Source organism: Xiphophorus couchianus, chromosome 20, assembly GCF_001444195.1.
Source record: "Xiphophorus couchianus chromosome 20, X_couchianus-1.0, whole genome shotgun sequence".
In the NCBI taxonomy this organism is placed as follows: domain Eukaryota; kingdom Metazoa; phylum Chordata; class Actinopteri; order Cyprinodontiformes; family Poeciliidae; genus Xiphophorus; species Xiphophorus couchianus.
In genome coordinates, this window is record NC_040247.1 from 4,013,268 (window position 1) to 4,040,910 (window position 27,643).

The 27,643-nt window shown below is 43.1% G+C and overlaps 1 protein-coding gene across 4 annotated transcripts; it reads right to left on the reverse strand.

Annotated features, from left to right (window-relative positions):
* Positions 1–7,133: 7,133 nt before the first annotated feature.
* On the reverse strand, positions 7,134–27,013 carry asip1 (agouti signaling protein 1). 4 transcript variants are annotated; one of them, XM_028004024.1, is made up of 4 exons: positions 26,789–27,013; positions 8,369–8,540; positions 8,161–8,209; positions 7,134–7,582 (listed from the first exon to the last, which is right to left on the reverse strand). In XM_028004024.1, exons 1-4 carry the CDS (start codon positions 26,822–26,824, stop codon positions 7,420–7,422), a joined length of 420 nt encoding a protein of 139 aa, XP_027859825.1. In that variant the 5' UTR covers positions 26,825–27,013; the 3' UTR covers positions 7,134–7,419. The 4 variants fall into 4 exon arrangements, with proteins under 4 accessions (XP_027859825.1, XP_027859827.1, XP_027859828.1 ...); XM_028004026.1 differs by having other exon boundaries at positions 26,727–26,837; XM_028004027.1 differs by lacking the exon at positions 26,789–27,013 and adding an exon at positions 15,283–15,673.
* Positions 27,014–27,643: the final 630 nt, after the last annotated feature.

A 27,643-nucleotide genomic window follows, 5' to 3' on the forward strand; every position in this document is an offset into this window, starting at 1 on the left:
AGCAGCGTTAGCATTCTTCAGACTAGGAAAATCTTTCTCACTAACGGCCGACATCTTTTATAAAACTCGTATTTTCTTTCCTTACCCTACAGCTTGGATGTTCCGGGTCCGCCTTGGGGATGAAATGATGAGTTAAGGGTCAGTTTAAGTAACAGGTTGAGGGATGGAGCTCAGAGTAATACGTGTGTCCACATCGCCATCTTGCCGGATGTCCAGCTGAACCAGCTAATGTGTTCAAGAGCAGTGATGCAGGTAAGAAACAGTGCCACATACAGGTGGGAGTTAGCATTACCTAAACCTGCTTTTGACCATTTTTGTGGAAAATTTGCAATAAACTCTTAATTTATTAATTAATTTCAGATATCTGCTGATTGTGTGTAAATTTCCATTGTTGTTGCGCAACACCCCCCCCCCCTCCTTTCTGTCTCTACTCTCTCACTCTCGTACTTCCTCTTCTGAGAGGGGAGATGTGCTACCAGCTCTCCGTCTAACGGGTCCGTTGAGTTTCCTAAATCTGCTGGGATTTACCCTGTCCAGAACTGAAGTAAACTCTGTTTAAGCTGATTTCGAGAAACGATTCGCCTGGTTATCTGACGGCCAACATCCAGGTGTCCCACCCTTCTTCCCCCTGTGAATTAGCCAGACTGAGCAGCCTACAGCCAACTAGTTTCACAGAGCACACCTGTTAACGGTCGCTCGTTCTCTATTTTACAACTTGCATTTGTTATTGAACCAGGTAGGTTTTAGTGACTCGGGCGAGTCCCAAGGATGAGGTTTTAAATATGGGCTACCAGCAACCTAAAAACATTTTCCACCTCTTCCTCTCCAGAATCAAACATCACAGCTATTTTACAACCATCAAAGAACTTTAAGGTGACTCATTAACTGAATGTCCACAACATCTTTTAGATTTTCTTTATGCTAAATATTTTATTAGTAAGGCATTTTTGCAAGGGTCAGTACAGCTTAATTCAGTAGCAGAAATAATCAAATAAGTAAAATCAATCATCTAGTCTATCTTTCCGTACTGCTGATACTGAGAACTAAAAAAGGAACCTTAGAGAGAGACGGACGGAGTTTGGCGCCTCGAACCCCAGACCTGGCACGATGATGAAGAAGGTGTTGCAACAGGAGGAAGATGTTGATCGATGAAGGCCAGGATCTCCGCAGGTCTGATGAGCCTCCTCTCCGCATGGATGCTGAGGTCACACAGGACTTGGTGCTGGCAGGAAAAAAGGCACCAGTTCTTCTTCCTTGTCTTTGTCTTCATCTTTGTCTTTGGGGTCTGAACCCAGCCGATGAGAGAAGTGCGATTCGAAGCCACAGATTGTGGGCCAGACGGGTTGGTCTCCATGTGCAGGACAGTCTCCGGCTACGTGGCCCCGGCTCTTCTTCAGCTGCAGAGTTTTTTGTCCATCTCGATCTTGGCTCGAAGCTGCCCGGAGGATCCAACGAACGGTTCCTCTTTTGCACCCACCTTATATAGGGTTTATCCACCCCCCTGGTGCGCCTGCTGTCTGCTTAGACAGATGATCTCATATCCATCACTGTCTTACAGACATTTCCTGATGTCTGTGCCAATGTCTCAGGGTTGCTCAACCTCCTGTGTCCCTTGCCTGCACAACCTTTCACCTACTCTCTACCTCCAACATATCAGTGATGTTTAATTGCAGTTACACCTTTTTACACCATTTCAAATTTAATGTCAAAATCACATTTATATCACATTTATTTTCTTTAGCTTCTCTGATTTAGTATTCATTTATAATTTTATAACCATTACTTATTAGTTACTCTTATTATGATCTTAATGTGAGTTATTACAGATGTTTTTCTGAAAAGAAACCAAGAATAATACATGATTCTAATTATTTACTACTAAAGTTACAGTTACTTGTTTTTCTTGTAGTTCCCACAAATATAAGTGTATTATTACAAGTAAACCAATATTCATATAAGTATTTTACTTTGAATCTTATCCAATTACTAATAATGTTTAGATTTAATTTTTTAAAACTTTCATGCTTTAAAATAGTCTCAGCTATTTTTATAAATCTGCAGGCTGGAAACTTCCTCTTTTTCCAGGAAACCTGCTTTTCCTGTTTAATGACTCTCTCTGACTGACTATGATTTCTTATGATTAGATAGAAAAAAGTAGAATTAAAGCAAAGTTTGCATGAGACAAAAACAACACACACAACTAGATTTATTTTATTGACACTTAAGTCTACTGTTGGGCCTAGATGTCACTTGAGTGATTCATTTTAAAGATAACTTTATTTATTATTACTGTTAAACTAAAATCTCCAGCATGGGGAAGTGGGATGAGCTCGGATTTTCTTGACACCATAATCACAGAAGTGGAAGGAGTGATAAATGATTTTGTAACTAAGTGTTTTTAGGTTTAGGCTGGAGTGAATCCATGAACAGAACCTCAGAACCAGACCCAGGTCTGTGAAGAGAAACCACGTGACCTTTGATGACCTCTAGAAACATTTTTCTTAATATCTTTAAAATGATAGTGGCACAAACAAACATTTTTGCTGTTCCGACCTCAGACACGGCCCTCAAGATCAGAGGAAACGCTAAGGAGTGGACCTGGACCACTCTTCTGATCCTGAGGGACCACTACAAGTCCTGCAGAGACAGGGACCTGGCGCTCCTGATTGAATCTGGGCTGGAGGACTGGGAGGCCCCCTTTGAAATAGCCACCAAATGGGCCCGGCGGAACCTGGGACGCCGTCTGCAGGATGCGACGGTGCTCCGGGCCCGCACTTGGCTTCAGGAGCAACTGCAGGCTCACGGACCGGAGTTGGAACCGGTGGCCGGACCTTCCCTGGCCATACCCCCTGCGGCCTCGATGACAGGAGCCGCCGTGGATCCGGCCCGTATGTACGACCGTGGGCACATTACAGCAACATCAGTTGCGGTAATGACAGACCCGCTCCCGAACGATTGGTCTCCAATAACCGGAAGGTCGGAGGAGGAGCCGAACGGGGTCGCGGCCGATCCTCAGACACGGCCGGACGAGCTGACCCCGCGACCTCCGAGAAAAAGGACGGAAAAACGCCGTCATTTGTTGACGGAGGGGGACTCTGTCAGAAAACTGGCACACAGCCAGGACTTATTCGAGCCCCTCCAGTCCAATTTTGAGGGACTTACCTCAGAGGGCGAGGGAGATATCTGCCCATCAGTGACGCCTCGTCCAAAGGAGGATCAGCTGGTGGTTCTGGCGGTCCCAACCCAGACGACACCGCCTCCACCAGGTACGTCGTCCCCCCTGATGGACCTCTCAGGGGAGGACTTGGACCGTTTACTTCAGGGGACGGAGTTCCCCTGCGCGCAGCCACAGCGGGAGCTCTCCTCCTCCCCCCAGATCGTTGCTGCTGCTGCTGCGGTTGCTGGTGGTGCTGCTGCTGCTGCTGTGGCTGCGGATGGTGCTGCTGCGGCTGGTGGTGCTGCTGCGGCTGCTGCTGCGGCTCCTGCCACACCTGGGAGACCGGAGGGACTTCGGCGACCCACGAGACACGTCTCCACGCCGGATAAGTTCAACGACTGGAGCCTCACCATCACCAGGAAGTGGGTCATCCTGGGGGACTCCAACGTCGCTCGGATCCCGACGTTCGAGGCGGAGAACCTGCAAATAGATGCTTTCCCAGGCGCAAAATGGAAGCATGCAGTGGCGCTCCTGAAGGAGGCGACGGTCCGGAGCCCGGTCGAAAAGATCATCCTCTCCTTTGGCCTGAATAACAGGTGTCAAAGGGCAAAGGCCACTCCGATCATCGAACTCCAAGCCGCCCTGCGTGTTGCCTCAGAGAGGTTCCCGGAGGCACGCATCCTGGTGCCTGAGGTAAACTTTGGGCCACTCCTCAGTCACCGGGAGCAGGCCATGTTAAAACATTTAAACAGTTTTATTAGATCCCGTCCAGGTCACCTACCTGCTCTGCCGGAGGGCTTCGCGACGGAGAAGGACGGGATCCACTGGACGCCCACGACGGCGGCGGCCATGCTGGCTCACTGGCACAGTGTGCAAAAAAACTAGGCACCCCCGTGAGCCGGAATGCGCCGAGTGGGGGAGAGACCGTCCTGAACCTGTCCTGCGGGTTTGAGTGCTCGGAGGCCCAGCTGAGACTGCTCAACAGAGGTCTGACCTTCGTGCCCTCCACGACAAACAGGTGGGGGAAACTCGAAAGCAGGTATGACCTCCAGCAGTATCATCGCAGGGTCAAGCTGGCCCTGTTTTTCAATGCTGACCCTAGCAGAGAGCCTCAGCCTTTTACTAACAGATCTCTCTGGTCTCCCCCCATGCGGGAATTGCCTCCTGAAACCGAAATTCTAATCAGAACCGATCTGGAATTTTTCCAGCAAAATTTCAAACCTGATCGATTGGAGCCTAATTTGACGGAGGCTGAGTTTTTAGCACTAGCGGAATTAATTGATAATGAGCAGATTGTCATTAAGCCCGCCGACAAAGGGAGTGCAATTGTCATTCTGGACAGACGGCAATATTTGTGGGAATGTTACAGACAACTATCTGACCCGAATTATTACCAGAAGTTGCAGAAGCCCATCTACCCGGAGACCATCCCCATTGTGGCTAAAATTCTTAATCGGTTACACAAAAACAAGTTCATTTCGGCAAAACAAAAGACTTACCTGTCAGCTCCATTGGAACCTAGGCCCCGATTATTTTATATCTTGCCGAAAATACACAAGGAACCAGTTAAATGGTCGGTGCCATACAAAATTCCCCCGGGTAGACCCATTGTCTCGGATTGCAGCAGCGAGACGTATGGGACGGCTGAATTTATTGATTTTTATTTAAATCCCCTGTCAAAATTGCACAAAAGTTACATCAAGGACACCTATCATTTTATTGAGATTGTGAAAAACATCCAAATTCCTGTACATTCCTTGCTTTTCACTATTGACATAGACAGCTTATACACAAATATTGTCACTGCAGAGGGTATAAACGCTGTCCAAAATGTCTTTCGTAAGAATCCTGATGGAGGGAGACCAGACCGGGAAATCATTCAACTTTTAGAGATCAACTTGCTCAGGAATGATTTCCAGTTCAACGGGGAGTGGTTCTTGCAGGTGAAGGGAACTGCCATGGGTAAGAGGTTCGCGCCGGCCTACGCGAACATCTTCATGGCCGAATGGGAGGAGTCCGCCCTAAATGCCTGCGATAAGAAACCGCTGCATTATTACAGGTATTTGGATGACATCTGGGGTGTTTGGACTCATTCAGAGGAAGAGTTTAACCGCTTTCTACACACCCTAAACACTCACAACGCCTCCATCAAATTAAAGTCGTCCACCAGCCTTACTGCAGTGGACTTCTTGGATACCACCACTTTTAAAGGGCAAAATTTCACCAACACCGGCCAATTAGACATCAAAGTCTACTTCAAACCCACTGATACGCATGCATTGTTGTTTAAATCCAGTTTCCATCCAAAGCACACGTTTGCGGGATTAGTTAAATCACAATTAATTCGATTTCACAGGATTTGCACACAAAAATCTGATTTTTATGAGGCGGTTAGGGTGCTGTTTTCGGCTTTGTCCAGCAGAGGGTACCAGAGGTCCTTCTTACGGAGGTGTTTGAAGGCCTTTTCTGAATCCAAGCAGCCGGATGAGACCGTGACACTTCCTTTCATCAGCACCTACTCACCTGCTAATGTCAATCTGGCCTGTGGTTTGAGACAAAATTTTGTAGGGTTCCAAACTGTTAGTGGAAGGCTGACCGACAGGAGAGTCATACCTGCTTTCCGACGAAACAGAAACCTGAAAGACCATCTCGTTCATGCCAAACTCAGATCACAGACTGAGCCGAGCACAATTGGACAGGGATGGGGTTTCAGACACCAGAAATGGTTGCTGAACCACCATACCCACAAAGTTTATTTTGTCCCGCATAGCGGGGGCCCACAAACACAAAATTGTGTTTATTTAATAAGATGCCGGGTTTGCAGAACCAGATTTGTGGGTCATACGGCAAATACAATGCTGGCCCGGCTGGTTTTGCATGAGCGAGATGTAGCCCGACGGTTGAGGAGGAAGCCATTTTCCCTGCTTAATGCACATTTCGTGCAGCACGGATGGAGCTCCGTAAGGCTCATGGTACTGCAGCATGATCCGACCTGGACTTTAGGCCAAAGAAAAAAAGCAGCCTTGATTTGGGCTGCTAAATTGGACACCTACTCACCCTCGGGGGCTTAAACGAGAGGTGATCGCCGTGGCGTCGGGGGTCCTCGGGACAGTATGGCCTGCGCATCGCGCCCCCTATAGCCTCCGGCGAGGGGGACGCGGATGGTCTTTGGACCGTTTTCAACATTCCTACGGTTCCCAACAGCTAAGTGCTACCTTCATGTTTCCTCAGCTGAATATGTCAGTGTTTCCCTCCCGCTGTTCGGAGCAAACATGGATCCTTTTTATTTAAATGAAACTGCTGTTCACAGCTGCACTGCAAAAACAAATCATTAGCAGGACTTTTTAGTGGAGCAAATATCTGAGTTCACTTAAACAAGACAAAACGAACCGACAAGAAACATAAAGCAGCTGGATTCAAGTCAAAAACTCCTCAGTATTCATGAGAAGTTCCATGGAAAAAATGTTTTATTATGAATGAAATAATCTGAACATTTTTCCAATATTAAGGAATTATTGACTTGAAACAAATTCATATTTCTTGAAGAAAAATTTCTTATAAATTAGTCTAAGATATTTGCATCGTTTTTTTTTTTAAAGCTTTCATATCAGAGCGGTCAGACAGGAAGTGAGGTAATGAGAGACGAAGACATGGGTCAAAGGTCATCAGGCCAGAACCTGCGACAGCCGCAGCGAAATGTGGCTTCTGCTGCTGCGCTGCAGACTTCGGGTGACCGAGACACACTGGACAGTTTTCCACCAAAACGTCAATCAGTTTCAGGTCTGGACTTTGAGTAGGCCACTCCAAACGGCCTTCAGGATGTTCTGGTAGTTTACTGCACAGTTCCATCGTTCACTACTTAGAAATATCTGAACTATTTTGGCAGGTCACGATAACAACCCACAGAATTAGATCAAACTTCCTGTTTCCTAATTTACATGCTGGAATAATTCATAAAACATAAAAAGAAACAGACTCGATTGGCCACAAAGGTTTTTTATTGTTGCATGTGCCATAAACACGTTGATACTTGTAGCATCATGTGGAGTTTGACAGGAAACTGCCTGGGCTGAATCCTTTCATGTTAGCATGCTAAAGCTCAGCTAAAGTACAGTTAAAACAGAAATCAGTGCGAAAAGCCTCTCTGTGTTCGCTCAGCGCTGCTCCGTCGGCGCAGTCTTCGTGATAAAGTGCTTTCATGCTGCGAGTTTCAGGCAAAGTTACAAACCGAGTCGCTGCAGGAGGTTTCCTGAAGCGGCGGCTCAGCAGCGCGGGTTCCCCATCCGGCACAAACACACAGTCTTAAAGAGCCGGCACTGGCAGAACGCGCAGAAGTCGCAGCAAACGTTGCCGGGAGCTTTGCAGCTTCCCCACAGCGGGATGCAGTTCGGCGGAGGAGGCGGGCGCTTCCGAGCAAACTTATTCGGACAGAAACCAAAGAAAATAAGAGATTTAATCTGACGTCCTCCGTTTAACTTCACTGGTCGAAGCACAACAGACTAAAAATGATCAATTATTTAACAAACTCAGCAAACAGAATAGTGCAGGTCAATGATATTAGAAATAAAATGTGATAAAAAAATATAGACATCAGACTTATAATCAGTAAAACAGAGATTACTCTTAATTTAAATCATTGTTTACACTGCAAAAACACAAAATCTTACCAAATATTTATTTTCAACTCTCCAGTGAAAATATTTTAGTTTACTTAAAATAAAGCAAAACTAACTTTTCAGAGAGATATAGGAGCTTGTTTTAAGTTAGTAATTCCTTAATATTAATATGAAGTTATATTTCCACTGACAGATTATTTCTCTGATAATATGGAAAAATGTTTTGTTATAAGTGAAATAATCTGCCAGTCCCTTTTTTTTATCAATATGCAATAATTATTTACTGAAAACAGGCTCCTCTGTCTTGCTAATAAGCTAGTTTAATTGTATTTCGATATTTTCACTAAAATCTCTGAGTGTTTTTGCAGTGTTCCAGCTGCACCAACCTTTTTCTGCTTCTTTCCTTTTTCTTTCTTCTTGGTGGATTTGTTCAGCTCTGAAACAGAACATGAAGCTGAAATATGTCGTATTTTCGCCTCTTATCATAAACGGCTTTGGCTTTTATTATGAAATATCATCATAAAGGCTAATATGCTTCAGTCGCCACTCAGACACTGAATCTAAATGAAGAGGTAAACACTGAGTTCATATTTACCCACAATAACAACAGGAGGCGGGTCGATCTGCAGGCTGTGAGACAGAGCGTTGGACGCAACGACCCTATTGGTGGACAGCCTGTCATCAGGGATCATGTGGGCGGAGCCAAGGCAGCACTGCGTTAGCGCCAGGACGCAGCAGCCCAGCGGCAGGAAGGCCTGCATCGTTCTCTGGAAGGAGAAGACAAACACATCAACAAGTTGTCTTTCAATAAGGCTTAAGCAGCAACGGCAACGGCAACTCCTGGACAGACAGTGACACAGCAACATGACCACGCTTCGTTATACTTCCTTACATCAGGTTAGGATCGGTCCATGGCCTAATCAAAACCAGGGTTTCCCCCAGAGTAATGTAAGCCTGGCAGCCCGCCATGCTTTACAAGCCCCCGCCAGGCTAAGCATTGCATGTTTATGTTTTTAAGAAAATAATAATAATTTTAATAAAAATAATCGCTTAATTTTTTTTCTTTGTTTTTTGCCAGATTGCAAGCATCTCTGTTGCTCTGAGCGTTTCACTGGCGGAGCAGATTTATTCCTAAAAGATAAGTTTATAACTGATATGTTTATAGTTTATGCATTTAAAGCCGGCAGCGCGCGGCAAGGTCGGAGTTTAAACCCCACCGTGTTAGCTCTGGTTGTGCAGCTCTACGTGAACCGCAGGAATAAACTGTAGTCGCTTTCAGAGGTGCAGACTGAGCGAGCGGTGAGAATGATTTATAATTGTGAACAAAGAATTGTATGCAGCGTTTCCATCTCAACTCGCTGCCCAGCGTGTGGCGCTGTTCATGTCTGTGGTCCCGGTTGGTCGGAGCGTTAGCGGTTAACGAACCAGCGCTGACCTCATCATGCAGGTTCAGCCGGTGAGGAGCTTCACGCTGGTTTATATTATTTTATAATTATTTTTAGTATTATTTTTCTGATTGCACGGTGGATCAAACCGTATCAAATGTTTTGTCCACTTAGTCAGCCAGAGTTAATGCGGAGATCAGAAAAACTCGAGCAACAAACTTGAGCAGCCAGAATAGTTTCTGTGTCTCTTATTAAAAACTCAACAGACAGAAATGTTAGAGCTGCTAAAGCCACATTAGCAGGATTTAATTAAATCTCAGTTTGTTGCTCATCTCTGCTCAGTGCAGCAGATTTAGCTCATCCTGCAGGGCCGGTCCAAGGCTTTCAGTCAGACTGATCAGTGCTGGTTGTTGGTATTAAAGCTGATGAAGGTAAAACCTGCGGCCTGCTCTGGCAGCGCAGCAGATGAAGAGGTTCTGAATCCGCTGTAGGATTTACGTCAGAGACCCTGACCCCTGACCTATCCCTCTGAAGATGAAGAACTTTTATAAATGATCAGACAGGAGGAGCTGCAGACGTCCTGGTAGAAACACTCAGACATCTGGACTTCATTCCTGCTGCAGCCACAGATCAGCGCTCAGCAAAAAGAAAGATGCTTTAGAAATAATGAGGTCCTTTAGATCTGCTCTGGATAGACAGATTTGACTGAAGCACTGATCTCCAACCTGCTTCAATCGCTCACAGAGCCTGAACAAACTCACCCGGCAACCAGGCTTCACTTCTGAAATAAATCTGAGATTTTCTGTTTGCAGTCTCATTATTTTAAGTGTTGCTGGTTTATTAGCAACACATGAGCTGCACATGTTCTGTTTGTCCCAAAATGTTTTCATCCTGCAGCTGTCAGATTAAATTGCTCCATATTTATTCCATCAGTGTATGAAACAGAAAATTATAACAAAATGTTGCTAAATTGGAGGCTTGGCCGGACGAGAAGCAACAAAAAGAACGATTTCAGCCCAGAGAGAAAAAAAACCTTTTCATCCTGAAACAAACAAGGAACACATGAAGACAATAATAAACATTTTCATATTTACTTCACCAAAGATTTCAGCAACATGCATATAATTACAGAAAGAAAGAGAAAAACATGTTTGTGTTTTCTTTATCAGTTTGGAAATCTTATTTTAGATGAACAACACACTGACCTAAAATACGAAACAATCAAAAGTGGGATCATCTTTTTCCCAACCTGGACTACGACTATTCCTGCCAACTCAGAAAATTAAAACATTTCTTAAACTTTTACTTTTTTTCTGTTTTCTCCATATTTTTCTGTAACAGATGAATAAAATCTAAATATTTTATTTCTGCAACTATATCAAACATGCAACTCTAAAAGACAAGAGACTTTTAGAAATGTAGTTTAACATCTAACAGTCCCAAATGGGAACTTTTATCTAACCTGGCGGATCGTAGAGACAATCGGGTTACATGTAAAATTCTTGCAGATGTAGTTTTGAGTTTTGACGCGGACGGAACATAAATACCCGTCACAAGATTTTTTATTTACAAAATAGTTTAAAAAGCATGCAGTATTTCCCATTTCCACTTCTTGATTGTTTGCTCTACTTTCTGTGGTTCTAGGACATAAAATCCCATAAAACACTCCAGATGCTGTTGATTCTAACACACATATTTGCACAATATTAAACTTTGGATTTGGACCTCCCAGTAACTGGCCAGAAAACACTGATGGCTGTTTCTTTTTTCTTTTGTGTTTTCAGAAATAAAAACATTTGATTCCCAGTTTGAATCTTCAACTCATTGAGTTTTCAGGTATGGTTCACTCTGACCTGCTTCCAGAAATCTCAAACTAAAAGAAAACGATGAAATGATCTCTAAGAAACAGTCAGATTGTTTCTGTCTTGGAATGAATTTCCAGTTTTAAAATAATGGCCTGTTTGTGAGAGGAATGAGATTGTGTGAAACATGAATTCCCATCCTGTCTGAATGCGTTCACAGTTTTCTGCTGCGTCATGACGGGATGTGTAACTTTTACTGAAGCTGTTTCATTTCTCTGTTTCCATCCGGCTGGTGTGACGCCAAGAAACTGTTTACAAAATATATTCAATACGGCCAAAAAAACCTCGTCATCCAAGCACAAAAGCTTTTTATCAAAATAACATGAGTTTTTTCAAAAATGTGCGTTTTTATTAAATAACTACGGTATATTTTTTAAATTGTCAGTTTGCACAATTTTATCGTTAATAGACACACAACTAGTGGTGGAGTCATTCAAAATAGAGAGTAGTCATTAGCCTACCTTTTCCACAAACAGATTCTGATAAAAAAGAAAGGGGTGTTTTCTGAAGAACGTAGATCTGTGTCAGCTCAGATGTTTAGAAACTAGAAGCTGCAGGACAAATGTTTGAAAATCAGAGACCTGACAGTGAGAAGGCAGCTAATACTAATGAAATGTAGCGTATTATTTTAAACGTGCTGCACTTTTAGACGTGAAAAAGTATCAGGATGCGACTGTATGTGGAAAAAGCAGCTGAAACATTTGGTAGCTGTTTCAGCAGCGCCACAAACATCAAGCAGGAATGTTGGAAGCAGCGTCTGTCTGTCTGTCTGTCTGTAAGCACCTGACAACACCTTGACCTGCATCTGGTTGGACTTAAAGCTTCACGTCTGGCACACAACCCTGAGGCACTCCACTCTAAAGTGGGTCGTTACATCTTCAAGTCAAACGATTTAAAGACATAACTGCTTGGAAAAATGACAAAAAATATTTACAGATGTGAGAAAATAATGGAGCGTAATGTCTGGCAGAGCTTTGTGAAGCTCTCTAGAAAAAATCTGATGCGTTTCAGTTCAGCGTAGCATCACAGCATTTAACAATAAATCACAGTTTAACAATAAATCACAGTTTAACAAGAAATCACAGAGTTTAATGATAAATCAGACTTTTACGTTAAATCACAGAGTTTAACGTTAAATTAGAGTCAACGATAAATCAGAGAATTTAACGATAAATCACAAAGTTTTACGTTACATCTCTATAGGAATGTGCGATATAAACAGTATTCGGTAGAAACTATATGAATTTGGCCCAGGATAGCAATCTGTACCAGCTACTTGCTTGTTGATGACGTAACCAGCTAGCATCAAAACAGAGCGGCGGGAAGCAGCGCGGCTCACAGTAAAAAGGCAGAGGCAAGACATTATTATTTGGACCTGGTTGAGGTTTAACCTCCCGCGATCTCAGCAGCGCTCAGGATGAGCGCGGCAGATGTCACAGTCAGACCCGCCGTGTGGCGGAGTGACAGCCTGACGGTCTCTCCGAAATCATAAAACACCTTGTAAAACGCACAGCGTGACTCTGCAGGACATCTCACAGAGTAAATAACTAGTGGGGTTTAAATAACTCGTCTCTTAAAACCACAGGAGGCTTGAACAATCAGAACAGGAGCAGAAAATTATGACCTGCAAACTGAGTGAAAGACAGGAAATGATTTGTTTTCCCATCACCAGCATGAGCTTTGATCGCAGCAACGCAGCCGAACAGTCACAACACTTGGAAGAGAAGGTAGGACTCAACGCATGTTTCTCTAGAGAGATACACTTTTCATTTATTTATTTAACTTTGATTTAACCAGGAAGTCGCCGCTGAGATTATCGCCACGTCTCCCTTAAAAAGAGATTTTTTAAGGCCGTGACAGGCAGCAACGTAAAACTGAACATTTACAAACATAAATAAGATCCACAGAAACGATGGCGTGTTAAACGAGTTTTAACTCACAAATAAATACATTACACTCAATTAGCATGTGATTTTTTAAAATGTATTGATAAATTTTACACAAATTATATTGAGATATAAATTTCATGCTGTATGGCACATCCCTACATCATTCTTACCATCATGCTGCAGCAAAAGACTGGAACAAACTTCAGCAAGTATTCCAGCTTTTTATGGATAGAAACCAAACCCTAACATGAATGAACCCCTGACCCCTGACCCCATCGGTCGCAATAAAACCCAGTAAAATGGTGTGAAAGCTGCATGGGTAACCAAACGCTAAGCGTTCCTCTGGGACTCGCTGCAGAGAGGAAACACGGAGACTCTGACTTTCTGACTCCACTTAAAACGATCGGCGACCCCCAGGGTCACGGCGCACCGGGCCGGCCGCTCCCCGCCGACCCAAACATGATTCAAGAAACGAAGCAACAGAAAACTCAGAGCACCAGTCGGTAACGTTTGTGCAGATGTTTCAGCGGCTGCTCGCTTCGTCTACGACCGTCAGGAACGAGAGGAAATACTAAAATAATTCTGTATAGTAGAAGATAAATAATAATAATAAAATGTCTTCATGGTGGAGGCAGTGTCATGCTGTGGGGATTGATTTATTATTCACCTTCCAGCCTGGAAGGAACATACCTATTTAAGGTTTTTATTCTCATAATCAGATTAAAAAGAGAAACTACAAGCAGAAACTTGTTTCTCCCTTTTTACATTTTTAATGCATCTCTTCTACTAACTGGAGAAATGCAGCTTTTTTCCATTTTCCTGCACATAAATCCTCTGTGTTAATAAAAGAATGTTAAAGTTACAGGAAATATGTATTTTGATAAACCAGAACGGGCGTTCAGGTTTCAGCCTGAAAATCTCAGAGCTTTGGATGTTTTGGATCAGATTATCCATCGCAAATAAAGGCATAAAAACATGAAACTCGTGGGTTAAAGGTCAACATCCATTTTACTCACGTTTACCAGAAATTCTGTCAAAATCGGTTTCATGATCATTTAAAAACTATTCAACAAAATAAGGATTAATTTGACATAAAAATAGTTTGATAGTGTTTTGATTTGCAATACAGTATTTTAGTTTTATGAGAAATTATTTGTTGCTAAAGGAGATTTTTCTTTCAAATGTAAAACAAAGAAACAGAAAATTGAACATTTGAGGAAAAAGATTTAAATATAATAATAATAATAATGATGATATTAATCCTAAACAACAAAATGAAAAAGTTCTCAACTTTGGTCATTTATTAATTACCAAATAAATAAAGCTTCCAAAATATTTAATCTTCCAACAAAATAATTCCATATTTCTGATCTGATCTGCATATTTTATGACTTTTAGATTTTTTTCTGAATTCATATTATAGCAGTAATAATAATAATAATAATAATAATAATAATAATTATAATTATAAATAGAGTCATTAGGGAAACTGCATGAGGAAACCAAACCAGAACCATCTGAAATTATTGGCTGTTTTTATCAAACATTAACTTATTTTTTGTTGATAAAGTTTTTCCTGACATCGGAGCGGTCGGAACCGGACCAGAGCGGTCGGAACCGGAGTGGTTTCAGTCGGACCGTCACATTATTTTTAATTTCGTAAATAAAAACTAAAACACAAGCGTTCCCTCCGGAGCCTTTCTGAATTATTTTTATGTAGTTCAGCTCATTGAGTCATCAGTGAGTTTTTTCTGTAATAATCAGATTATAACGTTGGGATTATTAGTCAGATTATTTGGATCTTTTCATTTTATTCTCTGTTATGAATTTATTATTGAGGGAAACAAAAAGCTGCTGCTTGTTTCTTCCTGCTGACAGGAGCCAAACGGGGAAACCGATTCGGATTCGGATCATTTTATCGCTTCGTTTTATTCAGTTTCACCATCAGCACTGCAGGAGCCAGTTTCTGATCCGGTCGGTTCTGATCCGGATTCTGATTCTGAGGATGATTTGATCCAAAAACCAATCCAGTCTGAGTGGCACTGAGAACCAGAACCAGGTCCAGAACCAGAACCAGAACCAGAACCAGGTCTGTGTTCTCCTCAGTGAATCCTTATTGTTTACCGACTCAAAATTCAGGATCCGTTTCTTGTCGTTTCATTTCGGTTTTAGATTAACTGAACCAGCTTTAGTAAAACCAGATCGGTTTTAACTGGACCTCAGCGGTTTTAACCGGACCTCAGCGGTTTTAACCGGACCTCAGCGGTTTTAACTGGACCTCAGCGGTTTTAACCGGACCTCAGCGGGCTCGGCCATCCTCCAGTCTGTGTCCGGTCACTCGGCTCCATCCTAAAAAGCGGGTCGCTCTCCTACCTGAGGATCCTGCGCCTGACGGGACGCGGCGCTCTCTGCTCTTCTGATTCCTTCCCTGTTTTCTCTCCTGTTTCCTCTTCGGCTCTGATTCGAGTCTTCGCTTCGTTTCAGATATTTTCCTCTCTTCTTGTTTCTCCGGCCGATTCTCCGTCCATCAAAGTTTTCCCTTCGTCCAGATCTTCTTTTTCCCGCTGCTTCGTTCCTGGTAAGCTGGACTACCTTTCCCTGTTGGAACTTCACACGATGAAGATATACTGGGAGGTTCGGCCCGGAGGCGGGACCAGCGCTGCTGAGGTTTAGGGGATGGAAAAGGTCAAATCCTCTGGATGGACATATAAATGTGAACCAGACCCTCCGCTGAGCGATCCCGTTATCACCATGGCTGAACGATACTGTATTTCAGAGGCCAGAGCCATTTCGCCATAAAAGCTTTCATCTGTCAAGCAGCCATGTTGGTTTTCACACAGCGACGCGTCAGGCGGGTTCAAGTCCCAACAGCTGCCAGACGTCCCTAGAAACAAACTAGAAAATGATTTCTAGTTTGCACTTTGACCGTTCTGCAAACATCTGTCCGAAAAGATCGGACTCCAATCAGAGCGGGAGATCCAAAACGAACGAAACAGGCGGCTGCTTCCGGTTTCTGGAGAACTTCAGGAGAGCAGGAATATATCTGGGATACAAAACTTAAAAACTGAGAGAAATAACAGGGATGGAGACCCAGAGCAGGTCTGAGACCGAATGCTAAGATTTATATACACCACAAAGTGAAAAACATTTATGGAAAAACTGTAAATTACTCAACCAGAAACACTTCCTGGTGTTAAACTAATAATTGTCATGATACACTAAACCTGTCGCAGCAAGAAAACACCCAGTTAATGGCACAATGATTTAAACTCAATCATCTCCTTTCTGATGATTAACATTTTTAAAGAACAATTCATTCATGGTTTGGTTTTTTTGCCGCACAAACGTCTCGACCCAAAAACAGTTCCAGCCGCTCAGGTTTTAGGGACGATCCATTCAGGTTCTTCTGCTGATTCCCATCACCGCCGATCACCGATCGGTTATGATCGGGGCTGGTTCTGATTGGCTGCGTCTGACTGAGCGGAGTGATTCTGCAGAACACAGGGAGGAGGAGATTGATTATTTTCAGAGATTATCTGTCTCATGTACGTTCACAGGAGAGACACCAGCTCCCTGCTGACCCCACAAGGACAAGGTGTAAAGAAAATGGATGGGTGGATCTGTCTTATGTTAGGACAGTGAAAGTTTTACCACATATCTAAAATCTGTTTCAGTTCCCTGCTGCAGCTCTCAGCAGCTGCTCGGTGTGAGAGTTCACTGTCTGGAGGTTCAGTGGCTCCGTCTGTGAAATATTACCACCGGCAGCGGCGGTCCAACAGCGGGAGCAGAACCAGCGTCTCACTCCGCAGCTCCAAGACATGAATTATTGTTGGGGTTATTTGTTTAGCTTTCTGACTGTGATGCTAATCCAGTGAGTGTTGGTAGTTTAAGCTGCTCTACCTGCTGTATGGTCGCTTTTTTCCTGCATTGAGCCTCGATGCAGCCAAACTCCGTCAAGTTCTTGTTTTTTTAAATGTCATGAGATTCATTGTGTTGATGCATTTTGATGCGCTTCACCCCTGAGGTCATTTTCCGCCGCAACACGCAAACGTCTCCATTCACTCTGAGAGCGTTGAAGTTCTACACGGCATCGCTTAGGATTGTGAGAAGGAAAGAGGAGACGAGCTGCAGGCTGCGAAGGGAGATACAGGTGATCGGTTTTGGTGATCGGCAACAAGAGACATTGATCGATCACCGATCATACACTTTTTCACAGAAATTGGTTGATTGTGATTGGAGGCCAATCGATTGGCAAACCTCTATGAACTTTTACAAAATAAACCTTTCAGTTTACTTTGTAAAAGTAAACGGCCTGGGAAGTCACGTGAGGTCATGTGAGGTCTTGCATGTCTCTGTTTTTTATCATCTCTGGCGTTTTTCCTTCGCCGTCCTGGAGTGAAGCTGTGAGAAAGGATCCATTTTAAGTTGAAACCTCTCTATTAACAGGAGGAAACTCCGATGAGATTCCTGGTTTTCTCTGAAATGCCAAGCATGTTAGAGAAAAGACGTTTTCTTTCCAGAAGCTTAGATTAGACATATTTATGTCCGGTTTCTGAACCGACCCAACCGTCGGATGATGTATGTGACAGAAATGCTGAACCTGCAGAGAAGTTGCTCCCAGAGGAGTCGTCCGTCTTCCATCCTGATTTTAACAGAACTGGAAAAAAAAAAAACAGGAACCCTCCTTCCCTCATAAAAGAACGGACAGGAGCTGCAGCCTTGACCTTTGACCCGGGAATCTGATCTGTTCTCTGCATCTCTTTAAGTGCCAGAAAGGCCAGAATGAAGTCGCTTCCAGAAAAAAACCCATGAAGCCTCACGGCAGCAGCAGACAGTCCTGATATGTTGAGTCGTTTGAGCTGTGGGGCCTTCAGATGAAACGGAACAATCAGAACGGCTCTCTGGTTCTGATAGCAGAACCAGGCTGTGATTTAAAACCAACGCTGCTAGTTTTATAGAAACCCTTATATAAAACTCACTTTTTATCTCCTGATGGACTTTAAAGCTCCAAGCTTGATGTCAGAGTTGGTCAAATTTACGAAGCGTCAGAGAAAACTTTCTTTCTGCAAAGCTACGACAGAGCCAGAACCCGTCCTGCACATACGAATAAATATGGATTATAGGGTTTTAAGAAGAACAGGCCAAAACAATCTGGGCTTCAGATGTTTCAATGTGGAATGTAACGTCATAAAAGGCAAATCCCTGAACACAGACATAAAACCTGCAGCCTTTTAAGAGTTTCTGCAAGTGAAGAAGACACCAGACTCACATGGAGCAACAAGGAAACGTTCATTTCACATAAAAAGCTGTTAAAACCAACTGTTATTAGTTTCTTAGCATAACAGTCAAACCAAAACATTTTGGTTTGACTGTTATGCTAACAGTTTCTGGATTTTATTGATTCATTGCCACCATAATTTAATGTTCTGTGATGTTTAGGAATCGGTCTGAGAAATATTTACCACAGGAGGCTGACGGTGCCGAACGGATCAGAGGATCTGAATGGAGCCAAATCCAGTGGAGAAACAGAGTCAGCTTTTTTCAGTACAGTGAACCCTGGGTTACGTTCCAAAAAGAACCCGTGATAGACGAAATCCGTGAAGTGGTAACCTTTTTTTTTTTTTTACAATTATTATACAATGAAATACTCCATAATACATTGAAACCAAAGAACAAAACCTTTTTACAGGCCCAAGCATTTGTTTAACAAATACACTGCTTGGCCAAAAAAAAGTCGCCACCTGGATTTAACTAAGCAAATAGGTACAAGCCTCCTATTGGATAAGTACTGCATAGGCGATTATGTTTCAGCTGGCAACAAGTTATTTAACCCCAGCTGATGCAATGAGTAACTCCTCATTTCTTAAACAACCATGGCAAAAGACACATCCTGTGGTTGTGGAAAAGACGTTAGTCTGTTTAAGAAGGGTCAAATCATTGGCATGCATCAAGCAGAGAAAACATCTAAGGAGATTGCAGAAACTACTAGAATTGGGTTAAGAACTGTCCAACGCATCATTAAAAACTGGAAGGATGGTGGGGAACCATTGTCTTCCAGGAAGAAATGTGGTCGGAAAAAAATCCTGAATGATCGTGATCGGTGATTACTTAAACGTTTGGTCAAATCAAATCGAAGAAAAACAACAGCAGAACTCAGGAGTATGTTTAATTGTGAATGCAAAAGCATTTCCACATGCACAATGCAAAGGGAACTCAAGGGGTTGGGATTGAACAGCTGTGTAGCCGTAAGAAAAGCTCTAATCAGTAAGGCTAACCAGAAAAAAAGGCTTCAGTTTGCTAGGGAGCATAGAGATTGGACTCTGGAGGAATGGAAGAGGGTCATGTGGTCTGATGAGTCCAGATTTACCCTGTTCCAGAGTGATGGGCGCATCAGGGTAAGAAGAGAGGCAGGTGAAGTGATGTACCCATCATGCCTAGTGCCTACTGTACAAACCTGTGGGGGCAGTGCTATGATCTGGGGTTGCTGCAGTTGGTCAGGTCTAGGTTCAGCAACATTGTGTGCCCAAAGAATGAGGTCAGCTGACTACCTGAATATACTGAATGACCAGGTTATTCCATCAATGGATTTTGTCTTCCCAAATGGAACGGGCATATTCCAAGATGACAATGCCAGGATTCATCGGGCTCACATTGTGAAAGAGTGGTTCAGGGAGCATGAGACATCTTTTTCACACATGGATTGGCCACCACAGAGTCCAGACCTTAACCCCATTGAGAATCTTTGGGATGTGCTGGAGAAGGCTTTGCGCAGTGGTCAGACTCTCCCATCATCAATACAAGATCTTGGTGAAAGATTAATGCAACACTGGATGGAAATAAATCTTGTGACACTGCAGAAGCTTATTGAAACAATGCCACAGCGAATGCAGGCTGTAATCAAAGCTAAAGGCGGTCCAACAAAATATTAGAGAGTGTGACCATTTTTTGGTGGCGACTTTTGTTTTGGCCAGGCAGTGTAAAAGTACTGTATAAACGTTGTTTTGTTTTTTTTACAAATAACTACTGTACTGTAAAATAATTTTAATCATCAATATGAAGTGAAGGCTTCAAATTGTGGAGATCAGCACCGCCCCACAGCGACCCGAGTCATTGGATTAGAACGGGAGAAAATGAAAAATGATCATGAAAAAAAATACAAAGTACAGTAGGACAAATAGTGACTCTCGTGTATTTCACTGCTCTTCTGACTGAGCCGCTGCATCCTGACTCCACTCGGTAGCGGTTTTTTCTTCTAAAACCCGCGGTGCAGGTGTGTTTTATCGAGAGAAGAACATAGTTAACGGTAGATGTTTTCGCTCTTTTGTCTTCTGGGCAAAAAGATTCTTGAAATTGCAAGAGAATTTGCAAACTTAAATTTGGCAAGCTGTTGTAACCCGTGTTGCATTCTAGGATTAGTAGGATTTGAAATAATCCAAATTAAAATCAATCCAAGTGATCCCTTAAAAACTAGGTTCGTCTGCTGGAGGAGGTGGCAATTTGTAAAAACACAGAGACAGCTAGATGGTGCAAAAATTGGTGAGTTGTATTAATATTTACAATATACACAAGTTAGTCCACAGTTTAGAGTCCAAAAGGGTTCCTTATACCAAGGAAGTCAACCAGTCTTTGTTGATGATGAAAGGGAAAAAACAAAATAATAATAATAATAATCCAGTTCCTTCAGTGAAGACTTGTTGGGCTGAATCTCCAACCAGTTCGGAAGAGTTTCCTCAGATAATAGGTGTTGTATTTCCGGATCCGCTTAAACGGTTAGCTCGCCAGTCTGGTCAGCATGAAGCCAGACAATCCTTGCTGTATTCCAGACCCTTCAGCCACTCCTTGAGCGAGGGATCAGTTCCCTCTTGACCAACCGTGATCTTTACAACGTTCGGTTGATTAATCACCCGTCTGTACGTCAGGGTCCGACAGCGTTTCCTACCTAAGGTGCGATTAGCAGCCATATAAGCCGCAGCTGTCAATTTAGGACGCTGACGTGCAGCTGTCACATGACGTCAAACCCGCGCGAGAACAATGTTGTTCTCGCCTGGTTGGTGTTAAATAGATTAAAGAAAGGGGGATTTTAATTAAACTTTTAAATAAAAATAAATAAAATTAAATCTAACAAAATGGAAAATAAAATAAACTAAATCTAATATAGAAAAATTATCCTGGTTACACTGGTTTTACATACGTGTACATATTAAACCGCAACGTTGTTGACACACAGGTAGAGAAGAAGCGGAGAGACTGTTTAGCCAATCAGAATGCAGAACACAATGCATGATGCAAATCCGTGAAGCAGCAAGAGTTCACTGTATTTTATTATTATCCGTCCAGATAATTAAAAAGTCCTTGTAGTCTGTTTCCCTCCTGATGGTCCGGTCGACCCGGTTCTACTGAAACCAGAACTCCATCATCTGCTCCACCTCCAGCTGTTGTGGTTCTCTGAGTCAAACCAACCTGTTCCCCTCCTGGCCTGTGGGGGCGCTGCACCAAGAACCACTGAAGGAAACGACACAAAAACCTCTGAAGACACTGAGAGCAACTTCCTTCTTCACCAGATGGAAACAAGATGGAGGCGTCAGATTTTAGCGGTTGGAGGATTTCTGTTTAGTCTTTGGCTAAAGACCAGGAGCCATTTCTGCTGCTAGCGCTAGGCTAGCACGTTAGCTTTGGCTGTATTTACCCAGATTGCCCTGCGCTGTAGTCCACTTCCTGCTTTTGGAGCGGTCTCTGGTCCGCTTGGTGTTCACATTTAAACCAAAACAGAGTTCACTTCAACCAAACCCAAACTGAGGTTTGGAGGACCAGAGGTCAGAGGTCAATTAGCGTTCACACCTCACACCTAAAGCAGACTGGAGTCAAGTTAAGGCGGACCGGAGTCGGGTTAAGGCGGTCCGGAGTCGGGTTAAGGCAGACCACATTGATTTTGATCCCTCCGCCATATTGTGTTGTTTATTTTCATCTGGTTGCCATGGTAGCTCCCCAGAAGTTGCCAGCCTTTAATCAGCCAGCATGAGATTAAATGCTAACACCTGAAGCCTCCTGTGGTTTTAACAGACGGGGCAACTGGACCTGTTGGAGATATTTATTCTTTATTTCTTCATCCATTTGAATTTTGTTAGTTTATTCTTAAATTTATATTTTTTGTATTATTTACAGAGTTTATTTGCAGATTAATTGTTGATTTTATTTATTTTTTTGTTTTATTATTTTTTTCTTATTTATTTTCTAAAACAGGAAGTAATGTGGGTCGGTCCATTTTCTATAAGTGCAGGGCCTGCTTCGGGACCAGCAGGCATTTGGGTTTGGGGCCTGTGGATTTTACCAGAGCAAGAGAGGCAGCATGAGAATAAAGCAAAGTTTGAACTCTGCAATTGTTTGCTGAAACAGAAAAATAAATCATCCAGAACAATCAACAAGTTTAGACATTGAACGTTGTTTTGCCCCCAGTGCCTCAGTAGTGGCTCGATGGAACTTTTATTGGATGTTTGGCTTGGCAAACAATCGCCACTGCAGGACCCAACAAGCGTTTTCCCCTGAGCGGGTCACACTCACCCCATCTGTGCTTTCATGAGGGTTTTTTTATGTGTTTTCAGGTGCAGACGGTCTGACGGCACAGCGACCCCCGCTGCTCTTGATCCATCTAGCAGAGCTAAATGCCAGACATTGAGTGCATTTCATTTAGTCATTTGGAAGCTTTTCCCCGAGGCTTCAGATGGTTCTCCGCTCATTAAAAGTTCCTTAATAGTTCCCAGGGAGCATATTAGAGAATAAATTAGGCTTTTGTAGCATAAACTGCTATAATAAATGCTGCACAGGATTGTCAGCGTCTTTTCCTCCTGGTTAAACAGAGGTTACAAACAAACCATAGATAATTTTATGTTTCTGCAGTAAAATGCATCCGTGTGAACCCACAGGGTTCAGAGTTCATGTCCCGGGAGCCGATAATAGAAAACATTCACTGAAGCGATGCTGTTAACTCTCCGCACCTTGTAGCCGCCGTCTGTTTTCTCTGTGGGTCGAGGTGCATGTGGCGTTTCTGTCAACACCATGCAGCTTCAGCTGTCGATCCTGCTGCTACAGGAGCAGAGCGGAGCCGTCCACCTGGGTGTTCTTCGCTCTCACGCTTCACGCTAACTCAGTGTGAATATTTCCCACTGTGAGGAACATGTGTTAACAACAATGGCATAAAACTTTCACACCAGCATCAGCCGCCTCTCTGCTCTGCTCACATGCTTGCATCTTAAACTGATTGGAAACAATTTACTGCAGCTGCGGTGGTTCTACGCTAAACATTTTGGAGTTTTCCATTTTCTCCTGCTGACATTTTTAAAGATTCAAAGCTGTGGGCAAATGATACTGGGAGAAAATCTGAAGTATCGGTTCAGAGTGATTTAATTTATTGAGTTCTTTATCCATCCGCTCCTGGCCCCCATGCAGCTCCAGTCATTCATTCAGTCGTTCCTTTACTGACCAGTAGCTACCACTGGGAGCTGTGTGGGTGATAACTGGTGAACCTTTGGGGAAACTGGACCTGATCCAGAGAGACAGCGTCCATCTAAAGGCAGCGGCTCCTTTTCCTGCTGATTTGGCTGAATTTATGAGTCCTGCAAAACGCCAAGCAGCAGGTTCTGACCGATGAGCTACACTTAAAAACACATCAGTGATTAACAAGAAAATAGAAATAACTGGGTCTAAAATGGATAAATGTAAAAGTCAAAATCTGGGAACGGCTCTGCAGTTTGGTATGGCTGACGAAGAAATATGGGAGGAAAAATCCTCCTTTTCATGTCTGATTTAAGAGCTGTGTTTCCTGGCATCGTTTCTATTGATTGCACACAAGTCCACGCCATAAATACCGAGAAAGATCAGCTAAACCACAGCAAAAAGCCAGGGCCTTCGAAGAAACAAGAACTGCTATTTAAGATTTACAAAACAACACAAGGATGCATTTAAGAAACAACCACAACATAAATAACCATGAGCAGATTAAAGCTGCTTCACTGCAACTTGGTGCATGAAATTCTGCAGACAAATGACGACGAAACCGAGACTTTTCTCTTGGAGAAGATGAAAAAATTCTTCCAGCTGAATATTAGGTGGCAGAAAGCCCATGGTGAGGGCGAAGCCGACCATCGGGACACCAAGGATTTGGTCCAGATTTACAGACTGGAGCTGAAAACTGTGAGGTTCAGATCAGCTGCTGGTCATCAAGAATCAACCGAGGAGAAAACAACAACTAAATGGTCAGAATCAGCAGAAAAGAACTAGTTTTCAGCAGAAAAGAACTGGTTCATGTCTTCAGTTCCTTGTTTTATTGGTCTCTAGCAGCTCATTTCAGAAGCACCAGGAATCTGTTTCCATCCTGAAGCGGCTGAACAAAATGCTGAGCAGGTTTGATGGGATTTCCTTTCATTTGAGCATGAAGTGTCTTCTGGAAACAATCCCAACATGTTTGTGTCTGAGCTGTTGCAGCTTTCCTGAAAACGTTGAAATGTTTTCTGCCCAGAAACATTAAACCGCTGGTCTTTGATCCAAACTCGGTGTTGTCCAGATGACGTCCAAAAGATGTTTTTATTTTAGCAAACGATGAAAGGTTGGGTGCAGCTCCGCCTCTCCAGTTCTGCTTCCCCAAACAATGCTATTACAAATTTTATTTCTTCAATTTCAGTCTTAAAAAGAGCAGAATTTGTACAGAACGTCACATTTTCTGTGTTATCAGGTTATGCTAAATATCAAATCAGATCATCTGATCAGCTGACAAACCGTTTTATGAATGTTTTGAGTATTCTTGTTTCTTGAGGACAGTTTTTATTTAAAAATGTAATTTTGACATGTCATAGCTAAGTTTGAGAAATCTTTCATTGTATCTACGGATGTGTGATCCTTCATCTGACAAATCCAGCAACGTCATTTTAGATAAATTGAAAAGCATTTTGACACTTCATACTTTAATTAAAGACATTTTGAACAGTTCTTCTTACTAGTCAGAGAATAAAAGCAGATATTTTACATTCCCTTTTAGGATAATCAAAATATTCAGGTAGATCATTTAATCCTTTTTAAAGCTGCTTTTTTCTATTTTCTCAGTTTTTCTGCATTGAAGTTTGACATCAAAGTACAGCAGCAGAAATCTCCGTGGTAAAACCTTCTCCTCGTTCTCCACTGTAATCTCTGAGCTGCTTCCAGTAAGAGCCGTTCAGATGCAGCCAAACAGGTGTGTGGTCTGAGGAAACACTGGCTCAGCCGCTGCAGGCTGACGCCAGATAAACATCGCTGAGAAATGTCAGAAATCCACTTTATGACGTGTGATGGAGGTTCCTAACCCATCAGGAACGTACTTGGAGAAAACACTCGCTGCATGGATCCAGCTCCTTCCGGCATTTTTCAAATATAAAATGTTGAAATTGAGCCACGGATTCAAAGAAAAAGAGCCACATTGGTTCTAAACATAAAACTTAATGGAGAATCTTTAAAAACCAGTTTCCGACGATCCTCAGGTGGCTTGAGCTGAACGTCACGTTGAAGCGTTTCAATCAGTAAATAATAATTTACTCCGTTAGTCACAGCAGATGGATTATCATCTCTGGACTCAACGAAGCATCACCAAGGTGAAACCAGTTAATGAAGCCGTTTTCAGACTGGGAGGATTTTTCCTCCACTGCTTTTATTTGCAGTAGATTAGTCAAGAAGTGTGCAGATGGAGAAGCTGCAGTAAAGGTCAGAGGTCAGGTCAAGCTGCGGTGAAGCTCTGGACCGAGAATCGAACCGCCACTGTCCTCCACCCCCCTGGTGGCGGCGCGCGGTGAGGATTCGAACAGAACCTTCCAGATCCAGTCGTTTCTGAGCTGGACGTGGATCAGAAGAGCGAAGCTGACAGGATGATGGTGGCGAGGTTCTGCGGAGGCCCGAGCGCGGCGGCGGCGGCTTGTCTGTGCGTTATCAACGGCCGTCTTGGTGGTACAAAACTAAACTGAATCTGTTACCGTGGTGACTGAATAATACATTAAAAATGAATTATCAAAACAATGATTTTATCTTCACTTCTGCTTCGCGAGCTTGAACAGCTCAGTGACGTCGCCCCCCCCACCTTCTTCAAATCAAGACAAAATTGGTCTCAAACGTTTGTGCAGCAAAAAATTTCGTTTGTGCTGCTTTCATTTTAAAGATATAAAGAAATGTTTCTAGAGGTCATCAAAGGTCAATGAACATTCATTCACCTTCATGCTGCATCTGTGAATTTCATTTGAAATTGTTGAACATGAATAATTTAATTTTAACGTTGATGAAATTCACTTTAATGCAAACTGAACTGGTTCAACATTTCCCAAAATAAACGACAATTTTTGCTGCACAAACGTTTTACACCAATTTTGTCTGATTTGAAGAAGGTGGGGGGCAACTCCACTCAGGTTTTATGAACTGATTAAATGCTTAACAGACCGTTAAAGCTGAAACTATGTCAGAGTAATCAGATTACTTAAAGATGAAGCAGGTAAAACTGAAAAGCCCGGCGGCGTTTCCAGAGCCCTGACGGCTCCAGCAGATCGGGACGAAACGCAGAGCGGTCCCGGCGGCTCCGTCTGCCTGATTATTTCAGCTAATGACTGCAGAGCAGAGCAGGTCGTCTGCTGCTGCCAACATGTGACAACTATTACTGACTAATGACCTCAGACTGACTAAAGCAGCGCCGGCCTCTGAGGGGTTCACTGCATCGGCCAGGAACGGACGGCTTTTCATGCTAACTACAAATAAGAAAACAAGAATTAAAGCTGGGAGATCGCTTTCAGGCGCTTCATTCACAGCTAACTAACCTTCTACCTTGAGCAGCTCACTCCAAACCCACAGAGACAGATAAGATGTGAGCTCTGCTTACTGACGGCCTGCGGCCAGCCGGGATGCAGATGCACATCTGGAGGGCCGCCAGCCGCAGTGAGGAAGTAATGAGCTGTCCAGGACGCTGTCCAGACGTCCAGCTCTCGGGATGCCGCTCGCATCATGTGACACGTTCCTGACCGCTCCGCCGGGACTCTGCGCAGCATCTGGCCCGCAGAGCCGCATTCCTCACCAGAAGCCTCGCTTTATTACCTGTTACAGAAACGGAGAGAGATGCAGGATGACATTAAATGTAGATAAAGTTCTAAATAATGGCCTGAATGTTTAGGAAATGGATGCAGCAGAGGACAGCAGTGAAGTCCAGAATGTGGAGGATTACACACTTTCAGGCTGCGCCCATTTCCTGCATTTCTTTGGGATTTAGGGATCAATTTTCTCCTAAATCTGAAGGAACCAAGGAGTTCAGGATGACAGGATTTATTCACAGGGTTTTCTTTTCTTTGTGGAAACTACTGAGAAGTTCCCATGAAGGGTTAGAAAGCAGCTGTCTGAAGTCAGCTTCACTTCGTTTCCAGAAACAGAGCTGCTGCTGAGGCTCTTTAAATCATCCCGCAAACCCAAAGCTGCCAGATTTAGATAATTTTTAACATCAAATATAGTTTTTATTTTAGTATTTGTTCTTATCAGCTTTTCTACAAATACAGGAGAGATTTAATGATCAGAGAAAATAAGTCTCCCGCTGAACAAAACCATAAAAATTCCAGATATTATGACAAATCACGCAAAAAAAAAAAAAAACCAAACAACCAAACTGTTGGTTCTTCTGCAGCAGATCTCCTATTATTTCCCCAGGAATCTCTGGGCTCAGCTTGAGAATACAGCTTGATAAAAGTTT